The sequence below is a fragment of the Microplitis demolitor genome, chromosome 3, assembly GCF_026212275.2.
Source record: "Microplitis demolitor isolate Queensland-Clemson2020A chromosome 3, iyMicDemo2.1a, whole genome shotgun sequence".
NCBI classification, from domain to species: Eukaryota; Metazoa; Arthropoda; class Insecta; order Hymenoptera; family Braconidae; genus Microplitis; species Microplitis demolitor.
In genome coordinates this window covers 22957079-22973039 of record NC_068547.1, presented here as the reverse complement: position 1 = coordinate 22973039, position 15961 = coordinate 22957079, and the positions used below count along the sequence as shown (strand labels likewise).

The window sequence follows — 15961 nt, the reverse complement described above, 5'->3', positions numbered from 1 at the left end:
TTTTTGAAACCTTTAAGCGGCGGGAAATGACTGTACCTTCAAACGGTCACTCATTTGTATTTGGATTTTACTTGTCGTCAGGTGATTCGATGATGACAAACGTCAAAGTATGGCGACCATTTACAAGACATTACGTGTACTTAAATAAATAATATTTACACGTGTCGCATGTTAATTTTTAAAAATATAAAATCAATAAATACTAACATTTTGTAATTTGAAAAAATAAAAAAAATACAAATGTCAAATAAACATTTAAAAAAGAAAATGAAGTTTTTGTGTTGAAAAAATGGTTACAATAAATAAGTAGTTAGTAAATTACATGCATAAGTGATATGTAAAAAATAGTGATATATTTATTGGTGAAAATGTGGGAAAAATTTGGATTTTATTTAATTGTTCTACAAACAATTGTTGGAGGTATTGTTTGTACCTTTATGAGAAATACTGACGCCGAAATACTTTATAAAATAAATTGGCCCGGTAAAATAGATACTGAACTCTCTGTAAGCTTTTTATCAATTTATATTTATTGGTTTTTATGGATATTTAATGTAATTTAAATAATTTTATTGCAGAATAATTTTGAAGAGTATCCGATAGTGACAGCTGGTAATGAAAAATACACATGTAGAATTCCTGAGTTGAAGAAACAAGAGAAAGAAACTGAGCAGCCTTACACTGGACCTAATCCTATTGAATTACTAGCTCCTCTGTTTGATCAAAAATTATGTTCCTTCAAGGTATTAATTGTCAGCTTGAATATATCTAATTAATATGATACTGTAAATTTTTAATTGTCTGTTAACTTGGATCATTAATTAAAAGAAAAAATTTTAATTTAAAAATTTTTTTCTAGTTGGAATCATACTGGACTTATGAAATTTGTCATGGTAGATATGTCAAGCAGTATCACGAAGAGAGAGAAGCAAGAGGTCAAAAGATAAAAAAGCAAGAATATTTTCTTGGTACTTTTGATAAACTCCAGCGATCAAAGTTGTCAGCGGAGTACGATGAAAAAGCAAAAAATCCTGAGAAAAAATATGAAGTACCGACAAAAAAATTTGAGGGAATACGAATGCCATATGTTGAAGTGAAAATGACTGATGGCACTGTCTGTGATCTGAGCAATAAGCCCCGCACAATAAAACTGCTTTACGTATGCCATCAAATGGGCAAGCATGAAATTTATTCACTTGAAGAAGTATCTAGCTGTGAATACGAGGCCATTATTTTGTCGCCCTTCATTTGCAGTCATCCTGACTACGACCCACGTCTTACTGATGAAGATGAAATAACTTGTATCCCCGAGGACAAGTCACCTAAGAAACCTAAAGCACTTGCTGCTCTAGAAGCTGAAAGTCTCAAACTCCGGCACCAAAAAGTTTCGGTAGTCATTATGGAAACCAGTCTTATCGTTATGCAATTAGCTAATTATTTTTACCGTAAATTGTAGATTATTTCAAAGCTTTTTTTTATAACTGCATGTTTTATTATTTTCTTAAAGAAAACAGAGCCCATCCCTCAAAATGATAAATAATGTCAAAAAATTTCGGCTTCTCATACGAGTAAATTTATAAAATTAGTATAAATCTATGAGTCAAATTGTGATACCAGAAACTATTTTATTAATTACTATTGCTATTATTTTTTTGTTTATTTATAAATTATTTCTTATACAGGAAGAGAAGCCACAGAAAGTCGTTGCGATTCTTCGTGTAAATAAGGACACTCAGGTCAGATTATTTTGTAATTAAGGGAATTGGGCTTTAAAATCATTCATTTATTTTCAGAGCTACTTTCTATAATTATTTCACATTAATTTATTTTAAATCACTAACACTAATATTTTTTTATTTTGCTTAAATTATATTCACTCTGTTGCGGTGATGGATGCATGACTTTAAATTTTTAGCCCGGTGACATCATTAGACTTTCATTGGAGTGTTCTGTCAATTTTTTATATCTTGATAATTTAAATAACGCAAGTGATTTATTGTAGGATGGAGAACCACAGCTGCGTATTGAGCTTCATCCAGCTGACGCCATTGAGAAAAACGGAGAAGAGTATCTCAATTCATTGCTGGACATGAGTTCTGTACCATCTGATACTAATCCTGTTCAGAGTTTCCTTAGTGGAAAACAATGTTTGCACGGGGTTAGTTATTTTTAATAATTTACTGCATTTCAAGTCAAGAAATTTGTTTGTGTTTAGCTAAATAAATTATTTTTAGGGAGACGGGTGGTGGAAGTACGAATTTTGTTACGGCAAATCCGTAGTTCAGTATCACGTTGAAAAAAGCGGTAACAAAATAACAATTGATCTTGGAAAGTTTGATAAAAAAAAACACATTGACTGGATTGAGGCTCATCCTCAGAAACGACCCAAGCCTCTGGAGCAACGGAAACAACTGTCGCACTTTTACAGCGACGGAAGTTATTGCGATGAAATGAAAAAGAGGAGACAGACTGAAGTAAAGAAAATAACTAAAAATATTAAATTTTAAATATTAATTAATACAAATGGTTATTTTATTTGTAGGTAAGACTGAAGTGTGTTGAAGTCTCTGGCAGCCCTTCGAGTGTGTCGCTATTTTTACTAGAACCCAAAACCTGTGAGTACATTCTAGGAGTTGAGTCACCTCTTATTTGCAATATACTCGAGCACGCTGATGAAAACGGTCTTATCAATGAGTCAGCTGGCTTTGACTTTGATTCTCTTAAGAGCACACCAGTATCTCCAAAGAAAGAAGAAGTGGAAGATAAAAAGAGGACTTCCGATGAGTTATAGTTTATAATAAATAATAAATAATCATAATATAATTTTGTTTTTATAAGAGATATTAATTCTCTAAATAAATAATGTTGTACAATAATTCTTTTAGTAGTAGGCTTGATTGTTTAATCTAATCTAAGCTCAGTAATCTCACTTTTAAAATTACACAGTGTAAAAGTAGCAAAAAAAGAAACTACAGTATAATATTTCCTTCATCCGATGTTGAGTCCTATTCCAACTCGTAGTTGCTGTTTTCTGTGATTCAACATCCCGCTGAGTACCAACGAGGTCTCGGGCATCGGGTACAATTTTTTCTCGAACACACCGCCAATAGTAGTCTCAGTATTGACAAGTCCGCGGAAAATCATGTCTGCATGCGGGACATCAAGCTCGTAGATCAAAGTCGCTGTCGAATCAAGTGTCCGTAGATTAGACTCCAACTCAACTCCAAGCTGTAGCTGCTGACTCGCTCTATGATGATAACTAACATGTAGTCCAACTTGCCCGAAAGTCGCTGCTAATGTTCTGGCTCCACTGCTGTACCTCGCCGCAAATGTCATGATGGATTGTTGGCCTCCTGGCACATACTTGCTGCGATGTATCGCAATCTCCGTGCCGAGGGTCAGCCGTGATGACAGCGCTTGTAGGTAATGCAATACAAAAGTTCCAGACTGTTTCATAATATCCGGATCGGCGATTATCAATGACAGCGTTGAGTCATCCGATCTGTATTCAGCTGTCGAACTCGCCGTCACGCATTTGCCTTTGACCATTTGCGTGACATGCTTAATTCGAAAACGGCAGCCAATCGTGTGCGCAAAACTTGCGGCCAGGTTACCATTAGGCATAATGTCACCGCTTATCAGCGGATATCTTTCGTAGAGTCCGATGTGCTTTGATCCCTTGTAACAAGCGCCGAATTTGTAACCAGACGGCATGAATGAACTCAGTGATATCGTGTGATAGGCATTGAAATAATCGCTCAGTGATTTACGTACAAATAATCTGGCACCTTCAAAATTACGCGGGTGCATGTCTTTGACTTTTTTGTGGATTTCTTCAAAGGTACCGGGATTACCAGGCCAATAACCGTCCGGACATGGCACACATGTTTCTTCTTTAGGTTTACTCACTGACGCTTGCACTAGTCCCATTTCAAATAATTTACTACCGGTCCTAAGTTTATTTTTATAAATTATTTCCACCGTCTAGTCCAGTAATTAATGCGATAATCATTTTAATATTTAATTTTAGTAAAATAATTTAAAAAATATTATTTGTATATCAGGTGTAAAAATATTTAAAAAAATTATTTGTAAATATACTTTGAACTAACGCATGATTTTTTAATGCCGCGTACTTCAAACTTTAAAGTCATCTATTTAATTCAAAAAATCCCCGCATTTTTTTATTTTTTTTTCCTGGGTGCCGACAGTGAAAGTAGATCCCGCTATTGACGATACGAAAAGTATCAGCAACTCCATCGATTGTCATACTTGTGGAATTAAAAAGTATTGGGATAATTTGAGGATAAACATACGGAATATTTTTTTTTTATTTACAATTGTAGAATAAATGTAAGTATAGTAGTACTAGTAAGTACGGTAACAAAACTAATTATAATTTATAATAATCGATCATAAATTATTCCACGTGATCGTTTGTGTATTCAATTGATAATGACTATTTTTTTTTTTTTTTTAGTGGCTATCATTTAAAAGAACTCCAGTAATATTTGGACACGTGTCCAGGAAGTTGACGAATTCCGAAATCTGGTGAACAATACCGACGAGGACAGTAAATTTAGTTGAATGTAGTGGGTAAAAAAAGTATTAGAAGATAAATAATAACCGGGTTGACTAAGAAGTCCAATAATGGCGACTGCATCGTCACCGCAGGTAGATGACCTGGTGCAATCAGTAAGCCTGCATAATCCACGTACATTAATATTCAATGGGTACATTCTGCCGTTCATAACCCTCCAAACAATATGGATCTATAGCTGGGTATTTATTTACGGACTTGATGACTACTTCCACGAGGGTCTCGTTGGTATCGCGGCGATTGGTCTCCTCCAGGGGTTTCTTTGTCTCTGCTGTCAGTGGTCAGTTCACGTGTACTGTTTCCTTAACTGCAGCTCTGCCAAAGATCCATATAGAGCGACAATTGTCAAAGTCGTGCCAACTCCGAACAATGGGAGCTCGGAACTGGTTAAACTGCATCATTCAAAGGACGTAAAGAATCCTTGGTTTATTTTCCAAAAGACGAAGTACTGCTGGGACCCGGATAAGAAACAGTTTCAATGTCTTGAGTTTCCTATCAATGAGGTGATAAAAAGTTACTCGAACTGGAAGGGATATTCTGATGACCAAGATGTTGCTCAGGCGGAAAATAAATATGGAAAAAATATGTATGGTCTTTTGATGACTAAAGAAGTTGATAAGTGAGCAAATTTTAATTTGGTAATTTTTTTTTAGGCTGGAGATGGAGATACCTGAGGCATGGGAATTATTTAAAGAACGCGCTATCGCGCCGTTCTTTGTATTCCAGGTGTTCTGCGTGTTCCTGTGGTGCTTTGATGAATACTGGTACTACAGTATCTTCACATTATTTATGCTGGTTATGTTTGAGTACATGCTGGTACACCAGCAGATACGTAACATGGCTGAAATTCGTAGAATGGGAAGCAAACCCTACATGATTAATGTTTACCGTAATAGAAGATGGAGGAATATGCTGACTGATCAATTAGTACCGGGTGATATTGTTTCGATTACGAGAACACAGAGTGATAATATTGTACCTTGCGATATTTTATTGTTGAGAGGGCAGTGCGTTGTTGATGAGAGTATGCTGACAGGTAAAAATATTTTTAAAATAAATTACCTTCAGGTAATTATTTAATCATTAGCCTCTGCTAGCATCTAGTTTTACCTGCATAAAAAAAAAAAAATGATTTTTTGGCATAAAAAATTTCTTGTGCCAAGAAATATTTTTTTTTTTGTATGGGATATTTCTTATATTTTCTTATTTATTGAATTTTTCTCAATGAATTATTTGTGTTTTATAAAGTAATTACTCAAAAGATGTCGGAGACCCAGTAGTTACTTAGTCTATTTTTTTATTAAAAAAAAATATTTAATGTTTTTATAGGCGAATCTGTACCGCAAATGAAAGAATCCATTGAAGATATTGATGGTAATCAAGAATTAGATCTGTCAAGACAACATAAAATTCATGTTTTATTTGGTGGTACTAAAGTTGTCCAACACACGCCTCCAAGCAAAAATACATCCGGTTTACGATGTAATTATTTTAAATTTAATTTACGATTTAATTATTTTGAAAAAATTAATTTAAAAATCGCAAAATTACCATGAACTAATTATAAAATGCTTTCTTTTGATAGCAACGGACAATGGTTGTGTGGGTTACGTATTACGAACAGGATTTTCTACCTCGCAAGGAAAGCTTCTGAGGACGATATTATTTGGCGTCAAACGTGTTACCGCGAATAATTTAGAGACATTTGGATTTATACTCTTTTTACTTATTTTTGCGATTGCTGCTGCCGCTTACGTCTGGATGAACGGTATTACTATGAAATTTATTTTTTTTTCTGCTTCAACTAATTATTAATTATTTTATTCAGGTATCGCTGATCCAACAAGAAGCAGATATAAATTATTTTTAGAATGTTGTTTAATTCTAACATCTGTCATCCCGCCGGAATTACCGATCGAATTGTCACTAGCTGTTAATTCATCATTGATTGCACTATCAAAATTAGGTAAAAATTTTTCAACTATTCTTAAGTGTTCCCTGATAGTCAAGTTGTTGTCAATTTACTGCCGCAACTTGACGTCAAGTTTAATGCAACAAGTTGATGTCAAATTTCTGGCATCGTTGAATCAAAATTTTGGCCGACAGTTACGAAGTGTGAAGTTGTCATCAAGTTGATTGGAACTAACTGACACCAATTTTTATCACCTTTAGAAAAACTTGCTCAGGGATTTTAAAATTAATTTTCATATGTTTTTAGGTGTGTACTGTACTGAGCCATTCAGAATGCCGTTTGCTGGAAAAGTCGAAATATGTTGTTTCGATAAGACTGGCACGCTGACGAGTGACAATTTAGTCGTGGAAGGAGTAACTGGCATTGATGGTACTACTGAGGTAATAAGTGTTGAAGATGCGCCGATAGAGAGTGTCCAGGTATTAGCTACCTGTCATTCATTGGTACAATTGGACGATGGAATTGTGGGAGATCCATTGGAAAAAGCAACTCTGAAAGCTGTGAACTGGACACTAACTAAAAATGACGTACTGATACCGAAAAAAGGACGTGCGCGCCCTTTAAAAATAGTTCACAGACATCATTTTTCATCTGCGCTAAAGAGAATGAGCGTTGTCGTCGGTTACAATTCACCCAATACCACCGAAACTAATTACATTGTTACAGTAAAAGGCGCGCCGGAAACTTTGAAAAATATGTACTCATCAATACCTGATAACTATGAATCTACTTATCTGTCGTTGTCACGTCGGGGCGCACGAGTGTTGGCTTTGGGATATAAAAAATTACCGGAAGTTGTGACGTCGCAAGATTTAAGATCATTAACCCGAGATGAATTGGAATCAGAATTAATTTTCGTTGGTTTTGTTATAATAAGTTGCCCTTTAAAACCCGATTCAAGTGCTGTCATTAAAGAAATAATCAACGCATCTCATTTTGTCGTTATGATAACTGGTGATAATCCACTGACAGCTTGTCATGTCAGCCGAGAATTACATTTTACAAAAAAACCTGTCACTTTGATACTGACTAAAAGTAATAAAGAAAATTGGCATTGGGAGAGCGTTGATCAAAAGACAACGGTCTCACTTGGTCTTGAGAATATAAAAACAGAAGGCAAAGAAATTTGGAAAAAGTATGCGCTCTGTTTGACTGGCGAAGGCTTGGATTATTTAAAAGATTACGATAATTATTTATTTACTGAATTATTACCACATATTGTAATATTTGCCCGCTGCGAGCCTAAACAAAAAGAATTTATTATTATATCCCTCCAACGGTTGGGTTTCGTTACATTGATGTGTGGTGACGGTACCAATGACGTTGGTGCATTGAAGCACGCACAAGTTGGTGTTGCTATTTTGAGCGGTCCACCAGGAGAAAAGAAATCCTCATCACCAAACCGCGAGCCCAATCAAGCCAATAATTCTCAAGCATCAGTTACTGCCACAGCTAACAATCCAAATGGACCGCAGTCGCTAACAAACAATCAAAACCGGCCGCAAAATATGACGCGGCAACAAATGAACAACATGCAGCTACAGCAATTGTTGAAAGAAATGGAAGAACAAGATCAGACGGTTGTTAAACTAGGCGATGCGTCAATCGCCGCGCCATTCACCAGCAAACTGTCATCGATACAGTGTATTTGCCATATTATCAAACAGGGAAGGTGTACGTTGGTCACAACCCTGCAGATGTTCAAAATATTGGCGCTAAATGCACTTGTGCTGGCTTACAGTCAGTCAGTTCTCTACTTATCGGGAATAAGATTCACTGATGCTCAAGCAACGATACAAAGCTTTTTACTGGCACTTTGTTTCTTGTTTATATCGCGCTCTAAACCCCTAAAGACCCTGTCCAAACAAAGACCACTGCCTAATATATTCAATTTGTACACAATACTCACGGTATTGTTGCAATTTGCTGTTCATTTTTGCTGCCTTATTTATTTAGTTAGAGAAGCTGCTGTTTATTCATCGCCAGATGACAAATTGAGAGGCATACTGACCGACTTGTCATTGGCGCCAGCAAGTATTGCTAACAGTACGGGTGTTGATGGAGCAACAAATGCTGATGGAGATGAAGATAACGAAGTGGAAGCAAATGTTGTTAATAGTGCGGTCTATATTATTTCAATGGCATTACAAATATCTAATTTCGCAATAAACTATCGCGGTACTCCGTTCATGGAAAGTTTATTTGAAAACAAAGCTCTTTTTTATTCATTGAGCGGAAGTTTCGCAGCAGTTTTGGCGCTGGCTTTTGGAATTTCCCCCCTCGCGGAATCTCTTAAAATAGTCGATTTCCCACCGGAGTTTCGTAATATTTTAATTGCCGTTTTAATTATTAATTTTGTCGCGGCTTACGTTGTTGACAGGTCATGCAGATGGTTGTTTGGTGAAGGGAGTCTACAAAAATTGTGATACATTCATTATAATAAATATTATAGACAATTAAATTTACGATTAATTAAATTTTATCGTACGAATCCATGAGTTTCGCTAGATAATAATTTTTTTCTATGGTCTCATAATTAATTTACGTGTGTAATGACCTTTATTTAATTACTCTACAATTTTTCTGTTAAACGGATAGTATTTTTTTTTTTTTTTTCATTAATTTTAAAAATATGTAAATAAATTCAAATCGGCAACTACATTTTTTATTTATGTAATTTAAGTATTTTAGTGCTCAAAAAAAAAAAAAGAGAAAAAAATTATAAGTTAATTTAAATTATTAATTTAACTTATTGTAATTGAATGTCATTACACTCGTGATTTAATTAAAATTGCAGATTAGAACTAAAAGAAAATTTTTTTTTATTAATGAAATAATTATTGTTTTCATTAGTATAAATTCTAGGCAAAGAAAAAATATAAAGGAAAATTAATTTGTTGAGATACGGTGCGGCGGATGATAAGATACATAAAGTAAATAAACATAAAAATTGTGAATGTTTAACCGAAGGATTTATAACTGACGATATTTATAACAAATAATCATTACTATTAAAATAATAATAATATTAATAATGAATGAGTGTGAATATAGAAGACAAATTTAAAATTATCAATAAGTAGAGTAAATAATTAATAAAATAAAATTTGAAAAAATGGGCATTTACAAAATTAAAAAATTAATAAGTGCATTTTTTCTAAATATTTTTTTTTTAATTATTTACTCTACTTATTGATAATTTTTAATTTGGTATCTGATACATTTACACCCATAATAATAATTATAATAATAAACAATTTTATAAAAAGATTTGATTTATAAGAATAGTAGACATTCCATTTTATTTGTCAATTTAAATATTTTATAGTGAATCATCTTCGACTTAGTGTTTTTTACGCGAGCAAATGAATATGATTAAATAATAATAACCAATTGGTTATCCGGTAAAACTGGTTTTTTGTTTCGATTCGTATATAATTACAATACATAATTATTGTTTATAATTTACTGTGCTGTGTTTTGCTGTCATAAGTTATAGATGTACTTTATAATTTTTAAAAATGCAGTATACGAGTGTAATGATTATATTTATGTCAATGTGATCATCAAAAATATTTAAATAATTTAAAAAATGAATGTAAAGTAATTTTATGTTAATAAAAAAAAAAAAAGAAAGATTTAATAATTTAAATGATCAATGTATAAATAAGTCTATGATTGTTTGTGAACTAAATAAAAACTGTAATTCCAAATTTGGAAATGCATTTCACAATTAAAAGTATTTTGAGGTCATACAATTTTTTACTCTTTAATTTATTAAAATAATAATATTTTGAATAAACTTTATGTAATTTGTTAAAATAAATTTACATATTTAAACAATTTTTAAACGGCACAAAAAAATTTTATCTCTTATCTTAGCGAAGGCTATTAAAGTTTTTATTTAATTACTGTTTGACACTCGACGACATATTATATAGATTTACTTCGAGTTATGAGTTTTTATTTAAAAAAAAATTTTTCACGACAGTGGCCTTTTAATTAATTGTAATATATTTAATTAATGCGTAGAGGAAGTAGAGCGGGAGTAAATATTTTAATTATAGTGACATATTATAATTATTGTGAATGAAAGTGATGGAGAAAGCGTTTGGATCTGATATTATACGATAAAGTCCGTTAATCGTCGGCTGTTGATCGACGATGCACACAACCCGCGGCAGTATGGACTGACGTTCTATCACAAGAGGATTCGTTTAACGTAAATTCTTTTTTTTATTTCTTTATTTTTTCTTTCCACATTCTTGTGGATCGAAAATAAATTTTTGAACTTAGAGCCGAGCCATGACTTAGCAGTGACAGACAGTGACTCGTTTCGTGTTAAATATCGCAACGGTGTTATATAAAATAATAATATTATTTTTAAAATATGATAATAAAATGGAGCTGAAGTTTAATAAATAATGGTGTCATAAAATAACACATGTTTGTTAAAGTTTATGTGATTTAATTACTCAGGTGTTAATATTACCAATCGTTAATCGAGATCATATCTTGTTGTCTTGTGTACACTATAAAAAATACCGTCTGCTACATATCTATAAATATATACCTATATATTTGTTAAATAACTGTAGATATAAAACCGTCTACTGATTACACTGAGAGTTCTCGCGGCGGTTGAAGAGTTCTGGTTTGCCGGCAGTCTTATAAAATTCAAAATTATTTTTGTGGGTTTACAAAATCATGAAAAAAGTTAAATCTAAAATTTTTCTCCTAAGCAAATGGTAGATAGTGAAAAAAAACTTTTAAAATAGTTAACTAATGATTGACGCGCATCAACTAGCTAGTGACTTATGACCTGGTGTTACTTGATCAATTACGCCTCGTTAGCGCTTGATCAAGTTCTTTTATTATAAAGTTGTTCTCAAAGACTTGGAGCAATAAAATATCCGGACAATTTTTTTTATATATAATAAGCCAAAAAAAAAAAATAAATTTGAGATGGAAAACTCTGAAAGATGGTACTTCCATTGGGCAGACTGGTTGGTGTTTGGTACAATGCTAAGTTTTTCAGCAGGAGCTGGTATCTGGCACTTCAAAAAAGCTAGTCAGTCAACGACACTCGAGTACTTGCTTGGCAGAACAAGTTTGAATGTTTTTACAGTATCCGCTTCTCTTATCGCCAGGTAAATTTGTTGTTTTAAAAATTTTGAATTTTGTGAGTAAATATTTAAATACAAAATACTTTTTTTTTTCAGCTTTATATCTGGAGTTACGATATTGGGAACGCCTGCTGAAATTTATAATTACGGTACACAGTATTGGATAACAATAATAGCACTTTTATTTTGTGGAATTATTGTTACTTGTGTTTATTTACCAGTATTTATGACTTTACGTTTAAATTCTTGTTATGAGGTATTTTAATAATTATTGATATTTATATGGATTATTAATTTAAATAATTTTAGTGATAAATTTTAAATTCATTATTTAATTTATTATACTGTAAAAAATTTGCGGAGTGGATTACTGTTTATTTATACAATCTCCTTGGAGTTAAATTTACTCCGAAGGGGATTTTATTTTAAGATTAAAACTTCGAATCGGAGTGAATGCGGATTTAAATAAACTTTGAATCTACTCCCAAAATTTTTTACAGTACAACACCATATTTTATCGTTTTTTAAATAATTTTTAAAATCAAAATTAATAAAAAGTTACTACTGAAGATTTCACATTTCAAAATTTGAAGGACTTTTTGAATTTTCATCAGTATGAAGAATTTAGAAAATTAGTAAAAAAATAATTTTAAAAATATCACAATTATTTAAGTTAAAGATTCTTTTGATTTATGGGGATGTAATTAGTAATATATTTTTTTCCAGTACTTAGAATTGAGATTTAGTAGGTCAGTTAGATTATTAATTTCACTAATTTTCGTAGTTGATGTGGTAAGTGAAAAAAAAATTGCTCGTTAAAAGTTACTGTAATAATAATTTTTAAAAATAATATTTTTATCTCAGGTACTTTATCAATCAATTGTCGTTTACGTACCAGCGCTCGCTTTAAATCAAGGTAAATTATATGATTATATATAATTATTATGTAATTATATACATTTATATAATAAATTTATCGTTATTGTTATCAGTTACGGGAATAAATGTGTACCTAATCGGCGGGATCGTGTGTTTCGTTTGCGTATTTTACACTGTTTTGGTAAGTTTACATTGTTAATAATATTGAATTTAATTATAAATATATTAATTAATATATGAATAAATAAATAAGTCAGTAGAGAATGATGATAAAATAATTTACCGTCTCGGAGATTACAATGCTGTGAGAAAATGTTAAGGAGTCTGTTGAAATGTTTATGAACGGAAAGGGCGTACTTACAATAGCGCATACCCGAGACCCCGAGACCGAGATACAATAGCCAAGAGCATCGAGTGCCTGTTGTTGGCCTTGCTTATATATATGTATATATATAAAGTTTTATTATAATAATAATAATATCTACTGTAAGTTGTTTGTGAACGACCAGCGAGTTAAAGTGATTAATTACTCGTTTAAATAATTATTTATATTATTTGTTAAACTTTTAATTAATGATTATTTATCGTTGCTAAACTAAGAATCTTCTATAGTAAATTATTTATTACATAAGACGCTATATTTATTTATTCATAATTAAACTGATTGATCGAAAAAATAGCCTTGGAAAATTATGACAGATTCTATGATTAAAATCATAGAAATAAATTCGATAAATTAGTTTTAGTATACATTAGCTATAATAAATTAATGACTAAATATATATTTTATAAAATCTTTAGTTTTTAAATAATAATTAATAAAGTAGTACTTCATTCATTTTTCAAAATAAATAAGGCATGATTTATATTTTCTGAGTCATATTAATTGTCGAAAATTTTCTGAGTGAACGCGGATTTTTTTATTTATGGAATTTACTCCGGAGTGAAGTTTATTTTGATGTTAAAACTACAGATCGGAGCGAATGAGGAATGAAATAAAATCCAAATTACTCTGAAATCACTGCGTTAAAAAAATAAACTCTTTATTTACTCCGTATGCGGAGTAATTTTTTTAAAAACTCCGGAACTCCGGAACTCTGAATGTACATAAATAATTTTTTTTTTTTTTGTGAAAAAAAGTCAAGATACTGTAGGACTATTTTTTCCAAGACTACTTTTTACGATTATCAATTAAACTAGTATGACTAATGAGCTAGTAACTTTTATTTTATCTATAATAATTATTTGGAAGGGCGGAATCAGAGCTGTCGTATGGACAGATGCTTTTCAAGTTGGAATAATGATTGCCGCAGTTCTAACAGTCACTAGTCTGGGTACTTATGAAGTTGGTGGTCCGTCAGAAGTATGGAAAAAAGCACTGGAGGCCAAGAGAATACAATTTCTAAAGTTTATAAAATAATTTTTTTCTTTTTAATTAGTTAATTTATTTTTATTTCAATTAGCAAAATATTTAATTAATTTAATTTACAGCTTCGATCCTTCGCCGTACACAAGGCACACTGTTTGGTCGGTTTTAATTGGATCTTGTCTTTATAGTACGTCCTACATCGCCGTTAATCAAACAATAGTGCAGCGTTATAGCTCGCTCCCAACTATGAAAGTCTCAAAAATGTAAATAATAATAATAATACTGAATTTATAACGAAGTATTCCATTATATGAATATATATATATATATTATATTTAATTATTTGTTTTACTATTGTACTTCAGAGCAATAGGAATTTTCACCATCGGAATAATGCTTTTTATTTCACTGACATGCTGGTGCGGTCTTGTTTTATTAACATGGTGGTCACCGCCAAAATGTGATCCAAGAGCCTCAAAATTAATTGAAAGAGATGATCAAATGCTGCCTGCTTATGTTATGCAGATCGCTGGTCATTTGTACGGAATCCCCGGATTATTTACTGCCGGCATATTCAGCGCCGCCTTGAGGTTACTTATTTATTTATTCACCATCCATCCGTTAAAATTAATTATCTTAATTAATTTTTATTATTATTACAGTACTCTGTCTGTAGGCTTGAATTCAACCTCTGTCGTACTTTTAGAAGACTTTGTAAAAGGATTTTTTCGTATGAAACCCAATGATCGCGTTTCGACGATTTTTGTTAAGACTGTCGTTATATTTCTCGGATTATTCGCCATGGGTTTTTTGTTCGTTATTGAAAAACTTGGCGGTGTATTGGCAGTTAGTTCACTATTATTGTTATTTTTTAAATAAATATTTTTAGTTAATGTTTATTTTTTTGTAATTTAAGGTCACTGGAAGTCTCTCCGCGATAGCTGCAGGCACTTCTTTCGGGGTTTTTACCCTGGGAATGTTAATACCCTGGGCTAATTCAAAAGTAATTAACTTTATACTGTAGAATTAATAACAAACATAATAACCATTATCGGTTTAAGTGACGTTTCGATGGCTTGTTCATAATTATTAGCTTCTACAGTCTTTATTGTAAAGATTTTATAATTATAGAACCCTTCTATGTTATCTCCCTTCTACTTTTCCCGCTCAATACCTCCCTAGCTTTTACTTTAGAGTGTTAATGAATATTAAATTTATAAAGGCTTCACTATACAAACTCCGTTACTGAGGAGTATTAAATTTTTACAATACAAATTATATAATTATATATATAGAAATGACGAGCAAAGCATTGAAAAGTCGTTTGAATGAAAACGTATTTATTTTATTAATGAATATGAATTTATTATTTTAAAGGGCGCGCTCGTGGGTGCGATAGCAGGATTTCTGATATCCGGATGGTCTAGTCTCGGAGCCAATGCAATGATTGGTACTGGCGCTGTTATTCCCAAGAAACTTCCAGTAGATTTTAGTTACTGTTCCGGAAATGTGAGCCAAAGTTTTATAGATCAATTCCCGGTTGATCACAAGTTTGTATAATTTTTTTTTTCTTTAAATTAAATTTATATTCTTTTCTGTAATTTATTGTCAGTGTAATTTTCAACAGCGAGGATGATGTATTCCCGTTGTATCGGTTGTCCTACCACTGGTTCGCCGGCTTGGGAACGATCACAGTACTAATAGTGGGAGTAATTGTGACCTGGATAACAGGACCAGAGGATATAATAAATGTCAATCGCGATTTATTGTCTCCTGTGATTCATAGGTAATTCAATTTTTTAAATATCAATTTATTTAATATTTAAGATTTTAAAAAATAAATTTTTTTTTTTAAATTTTAGGTTTCTGCCGAATCCAAAAAATAATTTTGAAATGGGAAAATGGCAGCAAAGATCAAATGTAGATATTAATACTCCAACAACAAATTTTTTAAATGACCGACCGCAAATCACAGCTCCATTGAATGAAACTTTATCTTAATAAATATTTTTTAT

At 31.9% G+C, this 15961-nt stretch overlaps 4 protein-coding genes across 5 annotated transcripts; 3 read left to right on the top strand and 1 right to left on the bottom strand.

The window, feature by feature from the left end:
- Positions 1-90: 90 nt before the first annotated feature.
- On the top strand, positions 91-2876 carry LOC103575216 (endoplasmic reticulum lectin 1). Its single transcript, XM_008554920.3, has 7 exons — positions 91-506; positions 579-743; positions 860-1390; positions 1683-1736; positions 2003-2158; positions 2235-2474; positions 2543-2876. The coding sequence occupies exons 1-7, from the start codon at positions 369-371 to the stop codon at positions 2789-2791; spliced, it is 1533 nt and encodes a 510-aa protein (XP_008553142.1). The 5' UTR covers positions 91-368; the 3' UTR covers positions 2792-2876.
- A 112-nt stretch (positions 2877-2988) lies between these two features.
- On the bottom strand, positions 2989-3930 carry LOC103575235 (mitochondrial import receptor subunit TOM40 homolog 1-like). The gene has a single exon (XM_008554941.3). It carries the CDS (start codon positions 3928-3930, stop codon positions 2989-2991), a length of 942 nt encoding a protein of 313 aa, XP_008553163.1.
- A 335-nt stretch (positions 3931-4265) lies between these two features.
- LOC103575217 (endoplasmic reticulum transmembrane helix translocase) lies at positions 4266-10282 on the top strand. The gene is made up of 7 exons (XM_008554921.2): positions 4266-4353; positions 4481-5186; positions 5254-5636; positions 5930-6082; positions 6186-6368; positions 6429-6566; positions 6819-10282. Exons 2-7 carry the CDS (start codon positions 4651-4653, stop codon positions 8996-8998), a joined length of 3573 nt encoding a protein of 1190 aa, XP_008553143.1. The 5' UTR covers positions 4266-4353; positions 4481-4650; the 3' UTR covers positions 8999-10282.
- A 247-nt stretch (positions 10283-10529) lies between these two features.
- On the top strand, positions 10530-15736 carry LOC103575218 (sodium-coupled monocarboxylate transporter 1). 2 transcript variants are annotated; one of them, XM_008554922.2, is made up of 12 exons: positions 10530-11722; positions 11795-11954; positions 12425-12490; positions 12563-12614; positions 12691-12758; positions 13830-13984; positions 14069-14209; positions 14312-14536; positions 14609-14792; positions 14863-14949; positions 15324-15496; positions 15574-15736. In XM_008554922.2, the coding sequence occupies exons 1-12, from the start codon at positions 11538-11540 to the stop codon at positions 15734-15736; spliced, it is 1659 nt and encodes a 552-aa protein (XP_008553144.1). In that variant the 5' UTR covers positions 10530-11537. The 2 variants fall into 2 exon arrangements, with proteins under 2 accessions (XP_008553144.1, XP_008553145.1); XM_008554923.2 differs by having other exon boundaries at positions 15324-15455; positions 15559-15648.
- Positions 15737-15961: the final 225 nt, after the last annotated feature.

Excerpts from the sequence above, each read along its gene's own strand:
- LOC103575235 (XM_008554941.3), bottom strand. The coding sequence starts at position 3,930 with ATGGGACTAGTGCAAGCGTCAGTGAGTAAACCTAAAGAAGAAACATGT.
- LOC103575217 (XM_008554921.2), top strand. The coding sequence starts at position 4,651 with ATGGCGACTGCATCGTCACCGCAGGTAGATGACCTGGTGCAATCAGTA. Across the intron at positions 6,083-6,185 it reads AAATACATCCGGTTTACGAT|CAACGGACAATGGTTGTGTG; the intron begins GTAATTATTTTA and ends TTCTTTTGATAG. Across the intron at positions 6,369-6,428 it reads CGCTTACGTCTGGATGAACG|GTATCGCTGATCCAACAAGA; the intron begins GTATTACTATGA and ends TATTTTATTCAG.
- LOC103575218 (XM_008554922.2), top strand. The coding sequence starts at position 11,538 with ATGGAAAACTCTGAAAGATGGTACTTCCATTGGGCAGACTGGTTGGTG. Across the intron at positions 14,537-14,608 it reads ATATTCAGCGCCGCCTTGAG|TACTCTGTCTGTAGGCTTGA; the intron begins GTTACTTATTTA and ends TTATTATTACAG. Across the intron at positions 14,950-15,323 it reads TACCCTGGGCTAATTCAAAA|GGCGCGCTCGTGGGTGCGAT; the intron begins GTAATTAACTTT and ends ATTATTTTAAAG.
- LOC103575216 (XM_008554920.3), top strand. The coding sequence starts at position 369 with ATGTGGGAAAAATTTGGATTTTATTTAATTGTTCTACAAACAATTGTT. Across the intron at positions 744-859 it reads AAAAATTATGTTCCTTCAAG|TTGGAATCATACTGGACTTA; the intron begins GTATTAATTGTC and ends ATTTTTTTCTAG. Across the intron at positions 1,737-2,002 it reads GTGTAAATAAGGACACTCAG|GATGGAGAACCACAGCTGCG; the intron begins GTCAGATTATTT and ends GATTTATTGTAG.